This window comes from Ambystoma mexicanum, chromosome 8, assembly GCF_040938575.1.
Source record: "Ambystoma mexicanum isolate Mex_15411 chromosome 8, UKY_AmexF1_1, whole genome shotgun sequence".
NCBI classification, from domain to species: domain Eukaryota; kingdom Metazoa; phylum Chordata; class Amphibia; order Caudata; family Ambystomatidae; genus Ambystoma; species Ambystoma mexicanum.
Window position 1 is genome coordinate 537322737 of NC_090929.1, and position 19975 is coordinate 537342711.

The following is a 19975-nucleotide window of genomic DNA, read 5'->3' on the forward strand; positions in this document are numbered from 1 at the left end:
GCTCGGTATACCACTGCCTTGACCCTAGTTCATCAATGAAAGCACTGAGACTCCCAGCTCGACGCAGCAAAGCCTGGCTTGATGCTGTAATTCTCCAGGACAAGAACATAGGGTATTTAAAGAGCCCCTGTCCCCCCAGACTTCCTAAAAGAACCTTAGACTTTTAAGCCCCTTTCTACCTTTTAATGACCTCTTCAAAAACTTGACATTTCTTTTGCTGAAATCTATGTCTGAACTTCCCAGTATTTCAAACGAGTGCCTTTTACTTCAAAGTGTGCTTTCTCTGTGTTGTCCCTTAAAGTGCTGGGCCAGTAGTGTTTTTATTAGCTGTGTGCATTATTCTCAGTTTTATTCAAGATCCTATTTTTTATTTAAAAAAACCTTTGTTGGACATGTTTATGTTGCATCTGCGCCAGCTCACACCACTACTGAAGAGTGTAGCCTGCCTGCGGCCCACCCTACGAAGGCGAAGGAACTATACATGTTGAGTGTGTATCTTTTTCAGCTTCATGATTGGGATCCCTGCTGGTTTATTGACAGCGTGGGGCTGATGAGGCACTTGTCTCAGTTAGGGTATGCAAGGGCGACAGGAGCCCCATGTTATCTACTTTGCAATTGCTTAATGTCAGTATCTAACTCATGGCCTAGATCTGCAAGTGACAAATTAGCATTCCCAATGGCCATTGGCCTGCAATGCAATATTCCTTTCAAAGCATTAAAGTCAGGGCAGATTGAGGTTTCTACATGGCCAACTAGAATAACAGAGGGATTATCAGAGTTTGGCATGTACAAAAACATTTATCCGTCGAGTTGCATCTAAACTGAGCAACATTCTGCCCAACCAGGTTTCTGGGTCCCAAATTACGCTTGGCCAATCAAATTACAAAGCAAGCAGATGATGACAGTCAACTTAACCATTTGAAATGTTTACCCTGAAAAAAAGGACATGGATCCCCAATATTAATAATCGAAGTGATCGAAACATGAAGGGTTTCCAACCTTCAAGCACAGCTGTGAATGGATCAGCAGATTGCTTTGTATGTGGTCATATGTGTGCGCTGTCCGATCCTTCATAATCTGCTCCCACCTAGGGCTCCACATACATGTTCTCACACTATGCATGTTATAGTTGACACGAGTGAATCTGTTGTCAGGAATAAAATGAGGCCAAAGCAGCACGGCCTTCATCAGAAATACAAAGGCAGCTCAACATTTGGGCCCGTTTCGTTTTATTTTATTGATATAGCTGATAAAATCAACTTTACAACATATTTCATTCATATTAAGATATGTTTAAAACTATAAAATACATAACAATACAAATTAGTTTTTTGTTGGTCCAAGTTCTGGCACACAAGGAGGTGAGAGTGCAGTTGCGGCCTCTCAGACAAAAGTAAGTGCTCTATTTTTATTTTAAATATATATATATATATATACATCTTTTCCATCGGGCAACAGGATGTAAGCAGGGCTTATACAGTAGGAATAAACCTGCAATCCTAGAAACCTAATTGGCTGCCCTCTCTGCCACAGGTACACATTGAATGTAGGGCCATGCTGCACTAGAGACAAAGCAACAGAGATCCATGCTGTAACAGTCTTCATGTATATCACTGTACTTGGGATTTGGATGTCACCTGACTCCTGACACCGCTGTGCCAGCACTACCTGCCTTTAAGCAGTGCTGGCCTGCAGAGACTCTTACCGCTCAGCAGAATGAGCTTGCTGTGTAACCGACTCCAGTGAATACCCCTACCTGAACCACACCCATACGGCATATGCCCAGTACCCCATTTCCCACTCCCCGCGCTAATATCTTTTTCCTGTAACCAGTACCTCATACATGCAAAAAAGGATGCACGCACAAGAACTTGAAATCTTTTGGTGGAAAGGAAGACCTCATGATTTCCAGTGAAGCTCCTTTTATGGCCGACATTAGCGCGTCAGGAGACAATACAAGGGCTTTTTGTCTGCTGAGGATCCGCTGCAGCCCTGCATTCCGACTTGTTTCAGCAGATCTGCAAGCTAAGGCAACTGATGCGTATTGCCCTATTTTGCTCTCAGCACATTTTTGGGATTTTTTTTTTTTATATATATCGTTTTTTCGTTGCCAGCTTGCTTGTTCCAGCATGCTGCATGTATCCCCATCTCACCCATGCCCTCCCCTGCACAAGAACACCTTATATGCATAGAGGATTACGCGTGCAGTGTGGTCTGCTCTCAGGTGTGGCATCATGAAGCAGGGTCGACTCCATAGGGCTGGGTTGCTCCAGCTCACAGCACATTACGTTGCGCAGTACTGCGCACAGTGTCGCGTGCCGCTATATACTGCCACTGCCAATACCCTAGCTAATGGAGAAAGTGGGCTTTTGATGAAGCAGGGAGCGAGGATTCAGCTTGTCAGTTCCGAAATTCATACCATGGTCCTTAAGTGTCAGGAGATATCTGAATACTGTGCCCCCGCCCCAGGAAAAAAAAGAAAACTAGCATCATTGCCCCAAGATTTTTGGGGGGTGGGATGGGTTAAGGTAAGTGTTGACAGCACCAGGGTAGAGCGGCAAAGAGACATCATCCATTAGGCAATCAGATCATTATTGGTATTAGGTGCCTAAATCCTATATCGTAGATTTCAGCTCAATTAGACTACAACTCCCAGAATTAATTTCATTCTTAAATGAAAGCCCAGAACTGAAAAGATGTCCTAGGCCATGGAATCATATCGTCACCTTACCAAAAGCTGATTTAGAACACAATTGGGCTCTTCCATGAAACCTGGATTTGAGAGAAAGACATACCAGCAACCTATTTTGAGGTGAAACACTGTGGTTTCTGGCACTGCGGCTGAGACGATAAGGGGGCAAAAAAAAGGAGATATGGTCTATAAGAAGAGAAGCAGAAAAGGAGATTAGGTGTTAGGGCGGACAACACCATGAAGAGATGATGGAGAAAAAGGAGGAAAAGTGCCGCATCAGCCTCTATGGGGAGATGAAGAGGAGAATAGGTGCTATGGCAACCCCAGGGGAATTAATGTAGAAAGAGGGAGAGGCCCCTTTTTCTGGAAAGAAGGCTACATTCCACAAAAAGTTAACTTGCATAGCAAAATGTAAATTGTGCCAAATTGGATTAAAGTAACAGACTGTAAAACGAACGACCGTAACTGGAACATGGTGGCTCAGTTACATGGGATTAGCTGGTAAACGCTATTATTGGCATGTTTCGAAATGGTTTGGGCTGACTTTCAAGCTTGATCATTTCAGGGAAACTGCAGCGAAGCCACTATTTACCCAAATTCGAGGGTGTCTCTCTGATAAGCAGTTCTTCTAGTGACATTTTGGGGAAGGTCCTGAAAAACGAGCACAAATGAAAAAACTGAAGGGACGTGCTTTTTTTTATATGCGCTCATTGCCTAATGCACAGGTCCCCTTTTTCTCAATGGTGATTTGCGCTTTTCAAGGGTTGGTGGGCTGGACAGTAGATACATTGGCCAGCACCCTCGCTCACTAACGTGAGCACAATTCACAGAGACGGATCCCTAAATGGTCTTGCATTGTGAAATGCGGTAAAAAAAAGATAGGCGGAGGGGGGCAATAGTTCAGATCCCAGCTTCACCACTTAAAAGAAAATTCATGAATGGTAATATTGATCATCACTCGCATTGCGCCTTCCCTTGCACCTCGTACAAACAGGGGCACGGGAAGGTCTTTGATTTTTGCGCATTTCAAAGCGCATCCCACTTATGGTTTCGTGATGCACATTGAAATGTGAAGAAATGCCCCCTTATTTGTGCAAAAGTGCAAAGGGGCTGAATGTGCACATGTGAATGGGGGTATACTTTTAGGGGCACAAGCGAGCAGATGCCCTAGCATCTCCCCTTTTGCACCCAAAAGAGTTTTGAGATTCTGCCACTTCAACTCCAGTCCCCCAACAGACCAACCACACTAGGATGTCAGGAAAACCACTGACTACAAATACGCCATATTAAATTCACTGCGTTCACATTTAGGGCCCGATTCAAAGAATTCTTTGCACAGTTCAAAGTTACTTTGCACTCCTGAAAAGTGATTTTGCACTGCTGACACAAACCCTGATTCATGGAGCTGCGCAAAGTGTATTTTTGCAGTACAAAGTCTGTGCAAAGAGCCCGATTCATGGAATTTTTGCACGGTTCAAAGTGACTTTGCACTGCTGAAAAGTGATTTTGCACTGCCGTCATAGACCCTGATTCATGAAACTGTGCAAAGTGTATTTTTTGCAGTGCAAAGTCATTTTTAGAAGTGCAAAGTCACTTTTCAGCAGTGCAAAGTCCCTTTGAACCGTGCACAAAATTCCATGAATCGGGCCCTTATTGTGTGTGCATAGCCAGAACATACTTGGCTCTTGATTACTGCACTTGGAGACCCTGGGGTAAACATGTCCTATTTTGCCTGTGTGCGAGAGAGAGAGCAAGAGAGAGAACGAGAAAAGGGGGAGAGATTTCTTGCAACATCTGCAACCTGAAAACAGCGGGCAATGTCCCTTTAAATCCAATAGCACCATCTGATGGTTACGCCATACGTTGGGGCGTTTACTCACCTGCTCATATTTCAACGAGTTCCGCAGAGAGCAGCTACTTACCTGCGAGCGTGGAGCACATAATGAACCATTATCAATTAAGCCACCTCCAGGGCAGGGCAAACATCTGGCGCTGCCTGTTTACAACCATTATCCTCCATGATTGCAGCTTGTTTCCTCATCCCGTCATAATCAGCGCTCGCTCTATTGTCTGTCATCAAGGTAGCGCTGGGATCCACGTCCAACGAGGCTCTATTTATATATGACTTTCTATGCTAGGATTTTATTGGTAATCATTTCATTGATCCATTAAAAACAAAGAGCTCCTTTGCAAATACCTTTCTGCCTTTCAGTTTGTTACTATCTACAGTTCTCTTGAAGACCATTTTCCCAAACTAGGTATTACGTGAAAGGATTTTTTCCCAACACATAAATGGCATCAACTTTTGAATATACATAGAAATAATTCCAAAGAGATTTACTTTTTTTGTTCATATTTTTGGAGCTGATATGGGATTAAAAAAATACTGAAGCGATCTCTACTCGGGATTGACAATATCCACAATATCTGTAAGTATGTATGTGATGTAGTGCAAACCTAGCGGGAGAGCAAGGGAGCACTGTGCAATGATAACAAAAGGTTAAATAAGTGAATAGTGTGGTGTGCTCAGCTGTAGAGTAGGCCAGATGATGGTCTCTCCTAGTTGGAAGCTAAGTATTTGTGATGTTCTTGAAGAGCAAAGTCCTTAGCTCTTAGCCGAAATGAAAGCGCATCGACGCTGTCGCAATTTTGTTCCAGTTGGCTGGGGCATAGCATGAACATGCCCGTTACCTCGTTTCTCCTTGTGGGCTAACTTGTTCTCAAGCCTGGAGGTGGTGTGTCTCCTGTATGTGCAAACGCTGTCAGAATTGGAGAGTTTTGCAGCGAGGAAGGCTGGCATGTGGGCGTTCATGGCCTTATATGTGTTCAATGCTCCTTGAACAGTATCCAGACTGAATGGACTGACAATGTATTCGTTTTAGGATTGGAGAGATATGGTTGTAGTAATTAAGCATGCTGCGTTGTACTGGACTGCCTTTGGCGGATGGCAAGGTGTGAGGGAGCGACCCCAACAAGCATAGCATTGCCCTTATCCAGGTGGAAAATTACAAGGGCCTGAATCGTGGTTCGGAAATCCAACTGAGGGAGAAAAGGTTCGATCTTCTGCAGGAGAGGTGGTTGGTATCAGGATGTTTGGGATTTTTTTGGTATATGTTCATGGAATGATAGATCACTGTTGATGAAGAACCCAAGCACTTTTGCTGATTGGGACAGTACAGGTGAGAACCCCTCTAGATGCATATGATTTAGCCAACCTTGGACATCATCATCTTTCAACCAGTGGCTTAGGAGGATGATTGGGTTGAGCTTCAGGTATGTGCTCGTCATCCAGGTTTGGATGGCTGTGCTACAGTCCCTTAGATGCGCGATATGTCCGTTGCACTATTAACTTTAATATCTAGCTGGGTATCATCCACATATTAGTGCACTAATATACCTGGTGGGTAAAAAGCAATCCCAGCAGCTCTATTTACAGATTGAAGATTGACAGTGAGAGAATGGAGCCCTGAGGGACTGCACATGATACTGGGTGGAAATCTGATCTGGAATTATCCAAGTGCATTGATTAGTGCTTATTAGATAAATAAGAGGTGAACCAGCTCAGAACTGCACTCGTGAATCACACTCTATCCAATAATAATTTGATCAGCTGGGTTTGAGCTAACCTGAGGAGCGCACCTGAAAGATCTAGCATGCATAGGAGGCAGGAGCCCCTTTTGTGCATAATCTAGAGGGAATCATCAATGACCTGTATAGTTGGGGTTTCTGTACGGCATTTGTGATGGAAACCAGAGGGGTGATCATGATGCAGACCATTTTGAGCAATCCTGACAATGAGCTAATTGGCTCCTTCCTGCGCAATGATTTTACCCGTGACCGGTGGTAGGCAGTCAGTAGTTTGAGGGACCAGCCAGTTCCGTTTTAGGTTTTTTGATTACCAATTGTATTTATCCTGAGCTAGAAAAGATGCCCCGTTGGAGGAAAGAATTCACAATGTTGAGTGGGGGTGAGAGCAGTGCCAGATATAGATTTTATGAATCTGGTGGGTCGGCTGTCATGCATGTAGGAAGTAGATTTTAGCAATGTGAGAATTTTGGTGAGGTCACCTGGTTTGAGGGACCTGATGGCTGGCCATGGTGTTGTTTCACGGGGGCAGTCGAGACTGGTGTGGCTAGAGTTTTTGTGGCTTTTATATGTCACCAAATTGTATTTGTCTTTTGAATTAAGAAGTTATTAATAGAGTTACATTTCTGTAAAATAAATTGTAGGCGAGAGACACGTGGTGATGTCTATCCTGAGGGGTGGAGGGCATATGTTCTGGCAATTGGCCATATCCGGGTCGTAACAGTATCTAGCATGACCAAACATGTATGTCTCTTACCTGAGGACACTGGCAAGGGAGACACCTAATAAGGTATGTTAATAGTGGGCGTGGATGGTGTTTAAGCAAGGTTGATGGGGTGCAAGAGATGGAGCTTGGTCCCATTACCAGGACCACTCACTATAACGGAAGAAGTAGCTAGGAAGAACAAGCCACTCACAAGCCCGGTAAGGAGTTTTAGAGTTGTTTCTCAAGACAGAGAAAAACCCTTGATGGTCTGGGGAGGGCTGGAGGTGGTGCCTGGCCATGTGATCAGAAGAACTCTGCACTAGAGGGGCTAGCCACTCACAAAACCTGGGAGGAGTTTTAAAGATTCCGCTCTTGGTGGACAAATTCTATAGATGGTTCTGGGTGGGATGCAGGGGGTGTAGGAGATGGAGCGTGGTCATGTGACCAGAGGCACTCGCTTCACAGGAGGAACTAGCCACTCACAAGACCTAGGAGTACTTTTAAAGTTTCTAATTAAGGTGTGAAAAATCCCTTGATGGTTCGGGGCTGGCTGAAGGAGTACAGGAGGAGCCTGGTAATGTGACCAGTGGCTCTCACTACACAGGAAGAACAAGCCACTAATACACCCTGGGCCCTGGGTGGAGTTCTGAAGTTGCCACTTAAGGTGGGAAAAGTCCCTTGATGGTTCGTGACGGGCTGGAAAGGGGTGCAGGAAGCGGAGCCTGGTGAAGTGACTAGTAACACTCCCTGTCACTAAGGTGGTGGTTTCACAGTGTTTCTTCTTAAACACTACTTTGGCATGTCTTGAAAATCCAGCTTGTCATAAACAGATGCTTAAGGAAAAATTAAGATTAATAGTTATTTTCCTTTGTTTTGAAAAAACTCTGTATTTTTTTTAATGAAACTTTTGTGCATCCTGTGAATGTATTCTTTCAACAAATGTTATTTTTTTTCCTTCTTTTTCTTTCTTTTTTATTGATGCAGTATGTCCAATTGCATCCAGCAGCAAAATAAATTATAAAAGCTGTAAAATTATTATTGATTTGTGTCTGAAACTTCCTCTGGTACATTCTCACATTTACAGTGTTTGTGTACTTTTTCTGACATAATAAAAATAACCCAGGCCTATTTAAGTCATATAATAGGCCTCCCCAAAAATGTTACATGACAGAACAACCCCCTACTGTTGATCTAGTAACACTCCCTGTACAGGAGAAACTAGCCTCTCAATAGTAGTATTGTGATGTATAGTGTGGAGACATCACAAGCATGCACTAGAGACAGTTAAGCATATCAATTATTTGTATGAAGTGTTAGGATGTCTAGCCTATTTCCAACCATCTCCATTTAAACTCTTGCCTTTCTACTTTTGAAAGGGTTTTCATTAAACTTTGACCTGAGACACCCCTTCTTTTTTGTGAGCTATCCATTGGGGCACTGCTATGTGAGATTGGGACATTTCCCACCAGGTCCTGGCCCCTAGACGGACGGTCAGGATGCCGTAGAGCAGTGGCGTCCAGCTCCAGGCCCGAGGGCCGCAAACCTGACAGGTGTTCAGAATATCGCTCAGTAATACTCATAAGAAAAACATTGCATACATTTAGAAACATTGTATGCAAATTTATCTCGTGAATAGTAATGTGGGGTATTCTGAAAATCTGACATGTTTCCGGCCCTCGAATCCTGGATTTGGACACCTATAGCATAGAGCCAATCCTATGTGAGGCTTCACATGTTCCGGACACTGCGCCAGCCCCATTAGCCTTCCAGGAGTTTTAGCAACAGAGTCTTGCTCAGAAACCTCATACTTTCCCTCCAAACCTGTCAGCCATTGAAACTGAGCAGCTCAGCTCTTGAAGCTTCTCAAGCTGAGTGATTGCTTGAGATACCATAAAATAAATGTTATATCGAAATGTCATTAGGTATTTCAGGGTTCTTTTTACTCAGTATGTCAGGGTACAAAATTAAGATCCGATGAGCAGGAACTAAAACCAGTTGCTGGGTGTTGGGCATCACCCAGTAGGCAGGAGCTACTGCTGGGGAACGAGGAGCGAGTTCCCAACAGAGCGCGATTTTAACTTCCACATGAGATGCACGCTTTAGCTTGTTCGCCATTATGTATGATTCACTAGGCTTAAATGTGTCCTACGTCTCCTGTATTAACTTTCTTAAATACTCAGTTAATGCCACGTGTGCATGTTTGTAAGGGACCAATTGCCTGGGGAGTCAAAAGTAGCTCCTGGTAGCTGTTGCTTTCAAGCTCACCAGGCTCTCCTAGACCAGAAGCAGGAGCTAAATAGCTCCCAGCTCCCCTCAATTTCGAACCCTGTATGTAATTTGATGAGTTGTGTGCTCTGTAAAAAAAACAACTATGTCCGAAGAAGAATTTGAGTGTGCAAAAAACTCTGCTCAAATATAATTTAGGAAGACGATTTCATCAAACTAATTTCAAATGTGTGAGTCTCCTAAAAAATACTAACATCTTGCAATTCTCATCCCTATCAGGCCTGCCATCATCAATATCTGAACAAACATTTTAAAATATTTAATAAGGAACTAATTAAACGCAATATTAGTAATTTCTGGGGATCATTTTATAACTCCTGGATCATTCAAATGGAGTGTAAAAGCAAAGTGTTTGCTCTTTACTCTTCGTTTTAATAATTAGGGGATGTTCACGCAATTTCAAGGCCCAATGTTTCCGTGCTGCTCTGCTGCCCCTGCTTCACGTTGCACTATGGTTTTCTGCAAGCATGTATTTCCATGCTGGTGGAAAACCTAAGCATTCCTATGGGCTCCGCCTGACTTTTGCACTTGCTCAAAGCAGGCTAATTCCATAGAAATCCATTGTAAATGTGCCTGAAAAACATTATTTACAAGTGCCATTTACATTTATTCCAAATTGGATCCGAAAAGTGAAGCGTACATGCTGTTTTACTCTTTCCATTTCCACTCCATTTTGGGAATGACAAACATTGCACAGGTCAGGACATGCAATTTAGGTGTCATGTAAATTGACCCCAATGTGTGCACATGTGCTGGCAAGGCATATCACAAAAGTCAGGAGCAAGACAGGTGGTGAGAAATGAGCACTTCATCCCTTGTATTGTTTTGAATGTAACACAAGGCTGTGCAGGGGTTTGTGTTCATAGACATGTTGCACTATATGCTTTTATATGTAAAGCTTTTGCCATTTACAGCCACACACCTCCCCATAGTCAGACTTCACTTTTATCAATTGAACTGCAAAGGGGTGAACGGTCTAGTCCATTTAAACAGAAGCACAGAGGACGGATGGGAAAATAGGGACCTCAACCTGCTGCACTGGTCAATATCCATAGCAGAAAAAGCAAGACGAATGTTAGCAAATACAGAGGTGATGCCTACAATGACAACACAGGGAAAGAAAGTAAGGCAGAAAGACACAGAGCAAAGGTAGCACAGAGGGAATGAAGGAAAGTCAGAAAAATAGAAGATGAAAGCAAAAGGGGAATGAAAAAGAGAGGATGAAAGACTGTGAAAAGGGCAAATTCATAAGAGTGAGTGAAACAAACCTACACGAGGCCAACGGTTGTGACTTATGCCTTGAAAAGCTTTTCTGTGTTCGCAAACACAGTCAGATGTGGGTATGCCCGGGAAAGGGCAGGTGGAATGGAGGCGGGGGATAAAGTAGGAGAATGAGTCACGTTGTCAGATCACGCTTGTTGTCATCAAATGCCAGGTATTGCCATTATCATACGTCAAGATTTTCTTAGGATTTGCCAGGCGTTGCTATAATATGGCAAGGGATTCAAACCAGGTGCCAGTCATTCACAAGCTAGGGCCTGCTCGCATGTGTCTTTACCCCCACCATACGCTCATATGTCTTTTTACTGCCATCAAATGTCCATATACACGCACACATTGCTTGCACGTTACTGATTACACATACCTAGATACTCACAATAAGGGCCTGATTCACAGAAGCCTTTTATAATGGCAAAACTCCATTGGAAAACGCTCTGTGAATAAGGGCCTATATCTCATTCTTACCATTACATGCCCAGGTACTCTCTCCATTTGCTAAGTATTGCCATAATATGCACAGGTACTCCCAATTTTGCCAGGTTTTGCCGTATGTCCAGGTTGTAACACTATTTGCCAGCTATTGCCATTTTATGCCTGGGTACTCACACTATTCCTCTGGCATTAGCAGAATATGCACTTACACCATGTGCCAGTTATTCTCATTGTTATGCCCAGATACTCCCATTATTTTCCACATATTGTATTCATATTGCCCAGGTATTCACACCATATGTGTGGTTTTACCGCCATATGCTAAGGTACTGCGATTTCCATCATTTGCACACGTACTCAAGCTCACATCATACCTAATTCTTGCCAATGTATGTCCGTGAAATCTCTTAATTTGCAATGCATTGCAATAATATGCCCAGGTACTCTCATATGTTGCCAGTTTGCGTATATGACATATGACTAACACCATTCGCCAGTTATTGCTATCATAGTCTCATGTCCTTCCGCTGTTTGCCTCTTTTTGGCATTATATTGCCCAAACACCCATGTCATATGTTAAGTTTTGCCATCATATGCACATGTACTCAGTTCATCGGTCAGACATTTCCATAATTTGCCCATATACTCATACCATAGGCCTGGTATTACCATGATATGCCTTGTTGACTGATGGAAAGGAGGGAACCATACCTTCCCTCTCCTGTGCATCCCAGGTGCTCTCAGTCAGCCCCTTTGCATTGAAGTAGGCAGGTGAGCATGTGCACAGCCGGAATATTGCAATCATTTCTTGCACGCAGGCGCTCTACGGATGCTGGGTATGGTGGTGAATGGTGGCATCCCTGGTGTCTAGCAGGCAACCCAGATTCATGCCCCTAATCTAAAGGCAGTGCGGCCTGGGAAATGAGAGGAGCCAGGGGAGATCATGGATGCTGTGCTCCTCTCCCACTCATAGCGTTTGTGGGCGCCCATACCGTAGGCAGGTGATGGGAGCGTGGTGTGCAGAGAGCAGGAACCCAGTGCCTTGACCCTGCCTCCCGTTTCATCTGGGTGGGTCATCTTTCTCCTACTGTTGAGTGTCTGAAGAATTGAAGCAGCATCTGAAAGGTCCACTTTGATTTGCCAGGCCTCTGAAAGCCTGGATCATCCGAGCACAATATGCAACATGCTCTTTGATTGGTAGATATCCAAAGGATATGCAGGTCACCACAACTCGGATTGCACAGGATTGCACAGGCCTTTGGAGTCAGCAAGGGACCATGCTAGCTGTCAGAAAGTACAGAGGCACTAGGCCAACACACTGAAGTTTGCATGGGGTCTTGTTGACGGCTTCTATTTAGGTAATTTTGTGTCTTTACATGATTCTTGTGAGGGCAACCTCACCTTCCAACAATCATGGAAAGTGAGGACATACTACCAGTCTCACTCTCCATAAGAACCAATGCTAAAGACGTGGGGGGAGAAAGAGAAGATCTATTGACCTGATTCTTTGTGGTGGAATTTTACAAAAACACATAATAGACTTCAGTATCATTTATTGTGCCTCGTAGATTAAGACAATTCCAATCATTAGATATTGTAAAACTTGTCAAATAATATGCTTGTTAAGCCCAGCTGGACTAGTCCGTCATTTATCTCACTCTAGAGGGACATCTCCTGAGCAGATAGCATTCTCTAATAATGGTCTTTCTGAATGCTCAAATGAGAGAGCGCAAGTCGCAAGTTATCATTAAAGTTTATAACAGGCCGGTGCCTCTCAGAAGTTGGTAGGACTGGCTTAGGGTCATCCGCATCGACCAGCATTGATCCCAGTCCTACTCGACTCCTAGAAGAATCACCTTATCAGTCACAGTTTCGGCGTAGAAATCTTTAAAAGTCTTCAGGGTCATCCGAACAGCCAGTTTGAAGTGAAAATCGCTGTACACCACTGCAATGCTAAATGTCCTCTGGTGGAAAAGTAGCTGCTGGCCTCAGTGTTTGCCCTCTCTGTTTTAATATCATCACCACAGCACTGAGTTGGATAAAATACCTGTAATTACAGCAGTTTGAGTCGCTAAGCGATAATGTGCTATGCAAACAACCAGTTACTATTACTCAAACGTCCTGTATTTTCTCCACAGTATTCCCCGGTCCTGAAGAAGCTGTATTGTCAGATTGCCAAGACATGCCCTATTCAGATAAAGGTGTCCACGCCACCGCCACCCGGCACCGTGATACGGGCCATGCCAGTCTACAAGAAGGCCGAGCATGTGACCGAGGTGGTGAAGCGCTGCCCCAACCACGAGCTTGGACGAGACTTCAACGATGGTGAGAATAGTCTTGTGTTTCGTATAGTGGAATTGGAAGCTGGCCGGGTGATATCAAAACGCCCACAGCAGAATGAGGAGCATATAAGCAGATGTGTCCGCATACATTGCACAAATGGACCAGGCAAATCATGGCCATAGGCGCAGTACCATGGGAACAGGGTTATATAGCGCAACAGGAACACAACCGGGTAGTGTCACACTGGCATACAAAGCACAAGCGAGGTCCAGCAAAGCAATGGCATGGCTCCATGCCTAGCACAGAAGTACCTAATTAATGAATGTTCTTGCTGTGTTAAAAGCAGAATAGGATCAGGTGGTCCATATCACAGCTGCAAACAGAGTGCACACCATGGGCATATTACCAACCCAGACTTATACAATGAAAAGACTGGAAGACATCTAATCAGAGCACTAGTGGAAACTCAAACAAGTCATGAATTTGAACAACCAAGAAGGAATATTCGAGGAAGTGCCTTCATTGCCTATCACATTTACTTCTTCATGGACCGTGTATGAATCTTTGTTGAACTCGCATCCGACTGAGATTGCAGCTTTGACTCAATATTACAAGTCAGCCGGTCTGGAAACAATGGTGGTGGTAAATCCGCCACCACTGTTGTTTCCGGACCGGCTGATTGTGAGTCCTGCAGGCGGGAGGTGTCACTCCCGCCAGGTCTGACCTGGCGGGAGTCACACCACCCGCCTGTAGGCAGACATGGAAACACTGGGCTCTGTCATAGACGGAACCGGTGTTTCCATGGTCCCCATCCCCATGAACTCCATGGGAATGGGGATTTACAGAATTCCGCCTCCAGAATTACCGGGTCACCGGGGTTGTAATTCCCCGGTGATTCCAGCAATCACGTAGGCGGTATGGTACTACGGGTCTGGCGGCAGCCTGCCGGTTTTTCCCCTAAAAGCAGAGGGCCCCCGTGATACAGGGGAATTTCACAAATGTGCATTTCTGTTTTTACTTGCAGACACACTTTCATTGGTGAGAATTGGGCATGGGCTCTGTGTTGAAGGCTGAGCTTCCTGAGAGTTTTAGGATGTTCTCTTAATGTATTGCAAGTGCAAGATAAAAGTGGATGCCAGAATTTTATATAAAGCACTATATAGGGCCCCTTTGCTTAGCATTATAAACCTGAAAGGGCAAATAGAATTATTTGTATTTTGCGGGTGAACTGAAATGGTAACACATATGGATAGGAGACCTAAAGGTCTGCTTCCTAGCAGCATGTACCATGCTCAGGCTTCATGCAACTAATCTGACTGTCACATTCCCAAGGGCGCTATTGAGAAGAAAGCCTCTCTGCCATGAAATTTCCTCTCCGAAAAGGACAGTCATTTTATATTTTAAAGGATTAACATTCAATCTATTTAGTGTCTGTGGCACTATAGTCAGAAAGGTTTTAATTGGAAACGTGTCACTTTTATTTCAAGAAATGCTTTTAAGTCTTACATTAGTGAATCTTTCAACTGGCTATTAGCTGTGGTTCACAATAGTGCCCAAACATGGTAAAAGTGAAGTAGGCCTTTTGGGAGGAGTTTCCGCAGGGCAGTTTCTAGATAACAGAGGGCCCAGGGTGAACCAAAACACACACTGCAACTCCTCCCCAACATTATAATATTTCTATACAAACACATGCTAGTCTTATTAGAGAATGAACAGCCAGCTCTACGCCTAGCACGCATGGCTCACAAACGGGGATCTCCAGTATGAGGCACTATGTACAACACCACATATTATTATTATTATTATTATTATTATTATTATTATTATTATATTATTATCTTGCAATTAAAGTACTTAAAAGTAATACGTTGACACAGCAAAGTGTATGACATTGCAACACATAATTCAAGTTCATTATCTCATGTGTACCTTCATTGCCTAACGCACAATCTCCTAGACTACCCTGCTGCAAACACATGTACTGCTGCTGCATAATCTAGTGTTGCAATCATTTTGCCCTAAATTGAATGTATAGCAAGAGACATTAGCTTCTCTTCAGCCATTAAATATCATAATTATATATTAGACTTTACTGAAACCTCACTTAACAATTATCACCTGCACCTATACCCAAACATTTGGGAAAAAACGAATGTTTTGTTGTATGGTGACTACTTTGCAGAAAGGAACACATTTTCACTATCCAAAAATCATAATCGTTAACTTTGTCAAAATCTATTATCCCATGAGTGAGGCTTGTATTGAAAAGCACACACTATAACCTGATTCGTTTCGGGGAACTCATCATTTTGGTAGCTAAGGCACAGTGAGGTTAAATGATTTACCTAGGATCACAGGCTTTGTTTTAGGTGGTGAAGCCGAGATTTGAACCCACTCTGCAATTAGGCACTTGACCACATATCTTCCTAGCTGTAACTTTTACAGACATGTGTTATTGGGAGCCTAAACAAATCTTCTCAGAGTTTTACAGCTGTTCTATTAAGACTGAAATTCACGCAGTGAAAGAACATGTCACATGCTTGTGGTTATTGATTTACACAGCAGGGACCTTGTTATGCACTCCTTCCATTTTAATCACACAATATTTTCACTTCTTTAGGCACATCCCACTACAATAGTGGCATCCCTGTATTTCACACTTACATTGGCTTCAGAGATGCGGGCAGCAAGAGCCCTGCAGTGCCCATGGTGCCCATGGTGATAACAACGGGACAGCATGGATTGCATACCCTCTCTTGGTTCTTTCTGGGTGCAGGAGGATTAGGGTGCACCCCCCCCTTCTCCCCCTTTTGTGTGATATGTTTTACCACACAAAGATTCATAGAGGCACTCTCTTTCCAGAACAAAGTAGCGTCTGCGACTCAGCGTGAAGCAACATACAGCAGTATGTTATGTTGTGTTGCTGTTAGTGCAAGTGCCAGAAAAAGCTAAAACTAAAAAGTGAGTGTTGACCACATTTCACCCATTTCACCATTTTAAGGCAGCAGTCTGCAACCTTGGGCTCTTCTGATGTTCTGGACTGCAACTCGCATCAGCCTTGGCGAGCATAGCCAACGGTAAAGGATCATGAGAGTTTTAGACCAAAACATCTCAAGTGTCAAGTTGCAGACACCTGATCTAAGGGGTTAACATATACACTGGTAAACCCCATAATAGATAAAGCCACAGTCATTTTGATTTTTCACAAACGTATTTTCAGCAAGCAATGTCTGAATACAAAATTGGAGACCGGCAACCGTTGTGCAAACACGTGTAGAGAAAACTGTCAGCGATCAAATATATTTTTCACAGGGAGGAGGGGAAGAAAACAGAACTCGAATGGAAGAAATTGCCTAATTTTATGTGCAAAAACCAGATCAGGATAGAAGCATAATCAATCTCATGTCGTCCCATGGCAGGTCTGAGTAGCTCACGGTTCTCTGCTTGTGTGTTGCATTATGGCACTTGCAGTTCTGGATTTGAAATGGGTAAAGCCAACCTGCATCTACTGGCATGCCAACATAAAAACAAATCTGGGTATACTTTTCATACTTAAAATGATGCAACTTGGGACCTCAGACTTGCAGGATTTGGCCATGGATGGGGTTCCCCATGTGGTTATGGTCCGCACACGTGCCTGCCTGCTCATAACTCACAGCCACTCCACAGGCTTCCTTTGTTTTCTCTTAATCCGGAATTGGCTCTGCACGGGGGACGAACTGCAGTGGTCAATTTGAACATTCACACCGGGGTCACTGAAAGATTCCTTTAAACATATTGTGCAGGCCATCTTTCTAGGGTCTCACAATAGGTCCTAAAACTCTGAAACCGGATGTTTTGGATTACTGCAGCCATGATCACTCACCATTGACTATGCTAAATAGGGCAGTTGGGATTTGTAGTCCTGGAGAGTCAAAAGTTGAAAACCCCTGGTTGATGAGAGGTTGGAATTGTGCCAGTCATACCAACCACAGAGTAGTCAGTTTTGAGATTAAGAATAGTGACCATGTAAAATTATCCCTTGTTGACCACTTTTCTTACATGGTATGCAAAGTAAAATGGGAACTCCAATGAGAGTTACCCCAAACTCTCATTGGCCGATCAGTTAGGTCATTGGGTTAAGCACATGCCAACAATGTCTGGGTATAAACTATTGGTTATAGATTTGAATCCTGGTCGTCGCTCAAACCCAGCATTTAATCCTTCTAAGGTTGATAACATGAATACCAGTGAGTTGGATAGTAAGAGCATCTATTGTTTAAGTGGCCACAGAAAATTCCATTTGTGGAGTGAGCTATATGTTAACTAAACCATGTACATAAGTAAACTGTGAGTGAACCACTTTTTAAATACACAGAATGGCATCCCACGGCCTTTCAGGGGGGCTATCATTAATATGATCTCTCATGTTTGCAGGCCAGTCTGCGCCGGCGAGTCATCTAATCCGCGTGGAGGGAAACAACTTGTCGCAGTACGTGGATGACCCGGTGACCGGCAGGCAGAGCGTCATGGTGCCGTATGAACCTCCGCAGGTAGGTCGCCGCTTGCAAAGTATGCTTCAACACAACATTGACCAAAATGAAAATGCATGCTGTGGCCACTCGATGGGGATCCACATCTGAATTTAATTATATATTTTCCTGTGTATTAAAGATACTGGGACTTAGCTTTCCCTCACACTCCTACAACACAATCGCTGCCTCATAGTGCCTCCTATCTAACACTACAGAGATCTACACCTTTCCTTGACACCCCCTGCATTCTGTATAGCACCATCCCCTGGACACAAAGGGACTTCATAATGCCAGCTATAGCCCAGTCACTCAACAAACACACTCCAGGACACACTGGGCCTCATTCCGAGTAGGGCGGTGAGGGATACCGGGCACCGAAAGGATACCGGTGCCGGTAATCCCTTACCGCCTTACTACGAGGTCCCATAGCAGGTCCCTCCTTTAACGCCTGGTCTGACCAGGCATTATGGACGGGACCCGTTAAGGGACTTCAGAGCTAATAACGGTACCGCAAATTGCAGTACCGTTTTTAGCTACTTCCCCATTCCCATTGAGCCCTATGGGGGCTGAAATGGAAATGGGGAATGTTTTTTTTCAATGGGGACTTACTGGTTCCTCCAAGGTCGGAATGGTCCGGTAAGTCCCCATTGAACCAACCCGGAGGCGGCACCGGTATGGGAGGCAGCCATGGAGCTAATTGCTTCATGGCTACCACCATACTTTGGAATGAGGCCCATTGGGTTCTCCTCAAGCTGCTGCCTGCTCTTTCTATGGCCTATCGGGCACACACGCTGAAGCCTCAGCCTCCTTCCTGGAAGAGGTGATAGGTGACAAAATGAGCTAACAGCCTGAAGAAGATGTTAGCATTTCTTGATGGAAACCACAACTTGTATTCTTTTGTTGGATTTTGGCTAAAAATTGAGTACAAACTATTGGTGTTCATAGTGTTAGATGGAAAAAGTGGAGCAATAGACGTCCACTTTAGCTGTGCCATCGGTCCCTCCTGTTGTATGTTTCTGTCCTTATGTACAGCCTGCTATATGTATTTTAGTGGCTCGTTGGCGCAGCGTTTAGGAGCGTGCACGCTGACATCCTGATCTGCTGAGTCCTGCTGGAGGAAAAGCCAAGACTTCAGTTTATAGTGAAAAGCAGCAAGAGAAGAACAGGGTGGCAGAACACAAGGCAAAGAGTTCCGTCCCACAGTGGCCACAGCTGGAAAAGACATGACAATGACTTAGTGGGCACACCCCTTCAAACCTCTGGTGGGGGTCGAAAACACTTTATGGGGCATCTTGACATCTCTAGCTTGTCCTCGCGGTTTGTCCATTGCCAAGACCTGCTCTCTACCTTTTCAGATTAAAAATAATTCTTATGTTTTTCTGTCCTCCGCAACATAATAATGTCTCCTTTTCTTCTTTGAAATGCACAATTTAACTTACCGTCTGCCATCCTTTAGACTTCGAATCAACCAATACATACCCTACTGAGTCAAAAGGAATGCCAACATAGGTTGCCAGCCTCACATCTGGTTTAGTAAGTTTCCCTTCCCCAAAAAGCTCCTGCCATGCCTACTCTCTTTCTTTCAATTTGGAGTCCCAGAGTCCACCATCACCCGAATCATTTTTCCAATAACTTCTCCCCAACACTCTGGAGCAGTTCCTTTCTCTGCATCTTAAAATTAGATATTTGCTCTGTATCCAAATCCTCACCACCAGACTCTAGTGTGGCTTGCATCCTTTGCACTGTTTGCAGCCCCTCCTAAGTGGCCTACTGTGTGCAATTAGTCGTATGTCCAAAATATTCTCAGGAGTGATGCCTGTTATTGTCGTCAGGGTGCTTCTGCTGTCCTCTTCCTCCCTTGCTCTGGACCTTAGGCCACATACTTTCTATGTAGCTTGTTTAGTTTCACATTTTTCCACTAGGTTTCTCAACACCAGTGGAAGATGGGAGTGTTTTAGGTTTAATTTAACTGTGTCTTTACAATGGAACCACTTTGTTTACAGTAAGTGGGTTGACGTGTTGAAACTTAGCAGTCCTAGACTTTAACATAAAGGCGTTTACTCCGCTCTCAGTACGTATGCATTATAAATTAGCAGACGGGAGACGGGTTGGAAGGAGGAATGCCCAAGGTGAGGTAGGGTCCACAACAGTGTAACTGTCTTTTGTTTGCTAGGCTACCTGACTTAGTGTAGGGAA

At 44.0% G+C, this 19975-nt stretch overlaps 1 protein-coding gene across 4 annotated transcripts in view; it reads left to right on the top strand.

Annotated features, from left to right (window-relative positions):
* Positions 1 to 19975, top strand: part of TP73 (tumor protein p73) — a 510790-nt gene that overhangs the window by 435594 nt on the left and 55221 nt on the right. For all 4 annotated transcript variants that reach the window (XM_069610235.1, XM_069610237.1, XM_069610238.1 and 1 more), the window contains 2 exons: positions 13121 to 13307; positions 17682 to 17797. In XM_069610235.1, the coding sequence (XP_069466336.1) occupies positions 13121 to 13307; positions 17682 to 17797 (303 nt within the window). The remainder of the gene's footprint in view (positions 1 to 13120; positions 13308 to 17681; positions 17798 to 19975) is intronic.